Source organism: Dendrobates tinctorius, unplaced genomic scaffold (genome assembly GCF_039654945.1).
Source record: "Dendrobates tinctorius isolate UK_male_01 unplaced genomic scaffold, ASM3965494v1 ptg000202l, whole genome shotgun sequence".
NCBI classification, from domain to species: Eukaryota; Metazoa; Chordata; class Amphibia; order Anura; family Dendrobatidae; genus Dendrobates; species Dendrobates tinctorius.
The window spans coordinates 8,315,172-8,316,179 of record NW_027361869.1 but is presented as its reverse complement, the minus strand read 5'-3'; the positions used below and the strand labels follow the sequence as shown (position 1 = coordinate 8,316,179).

General features: G+C 58.0%; 1 protein-coding gene across 1 annotated transcript; it reads left to right on the top strand.

The window, feature by feature from the left end:
- Positions 1-279: 279 nt before the first annotated feature.
- Positions 280-1,008, top strand: LOC141057179 (histone H1.5-like). The gene has a single exon (XM_073553717.1). The coding sequence runs from the start codon at positions 344-346 to the stop codon at positions 959-961; it is 618 nt and encodes a 205-aa protein (XP_073409818.1). The 5' UTR covers positions 280-343; the 3' UTR covers positions 962-1,008.

The window sequence follows — 1,008 nt, the reverse complement described above, 5'->3', positions numbered from 1 at the left end:
CTCTCCGCTCTTCCCCGGCGTCTCTGCTAGTGACAGCTACAGACGGTCGGTGGAGAAGATGGCGAAGAAGAAGCGGCGGAGGAAGCGCGCTCTGCTGTCCGGTGTCAGCCGGTAAAGGGCTTTTATTCCGGGCAGGGAAGCACAAGGGGAGAGCGGAGCTTCACTCGTTCTCAGCTGGGAAGAGGCGGGGCATGTATGCAGTGTCAGCCAATAGATGCTCAGGACGGTGTAGCTCAGCAGCCAATCAGTGCACAGTAAGCCTGTACATATAACAGACTCCTCCAGCTCCGGCCTTAGTGTTTTCCTATCGGGAGATTTTTGTGTTTTGGCTCCGTAGCACAGGATGGCAGAGACCGCGCCAGCCGCCGCTCCCCCTCCCGCAGAACCGGCTGCCAAGTCCAAGAAGCAGCCAAAGAAATCCGCCGCCAAGAGCAGCAAGAAATCCTCCGGTCCTGGCGTCTCCGAGCTGATCGTGAAAGCCGTGTCAGCCTCTAAGGAGCGCAGTGGGGTGTCTCTGGCCGCCCTGAAGAAGGCGCTGTCTGCCGGAGGGTACGATGTAGAGAAGAACAACAGGCGCCTGAAGCTGGCCGTCAGGTCTCTGGTCACCAAGGGCGCCCTCCTCCAGGTGAAGGGCAGCGGCGCCTCCGGGTCCTTCAAACTCAACAAGAAGCAGGAGACTAAAGTGGCCAAGAAGTCAGCAGCCAAGCCCAAGAAACCCGTTGCTGCTAAGAAAGCCGCCAAATCTCCGAAGAAGCCCAAGAAGGCTCTGACCACGGCCAAGAAGAGCCCGAAAAAGGCCAAGAAGCCCGCAGCTGCCAAGAAAGCGGCCAAGAGCCCCAAGAAGTCGAAAGCCGCTCCCAAGCCTAAGAAGGCGACGAAGAGTCCGGCTAAAAAGGCGGCCAAACCTAAAGCTGCCAAGAGTCCGGCTAAGAAAGCCAAGAAGCCCGCGGCCAAGAAATAAGTTGCGGACCCAGTTCTTTTACACAAAGGCTCTTTTCAGAGCCACCA

Coding starts and splice junctions, on each gene's coding strand:
- LOC141057179 (XM_073553717.1), top strand. CDS start 344: ATGGCAGAGACCGCGCCAGCCGCCGCTCCCCCTCCCGCAGAACCGGCT.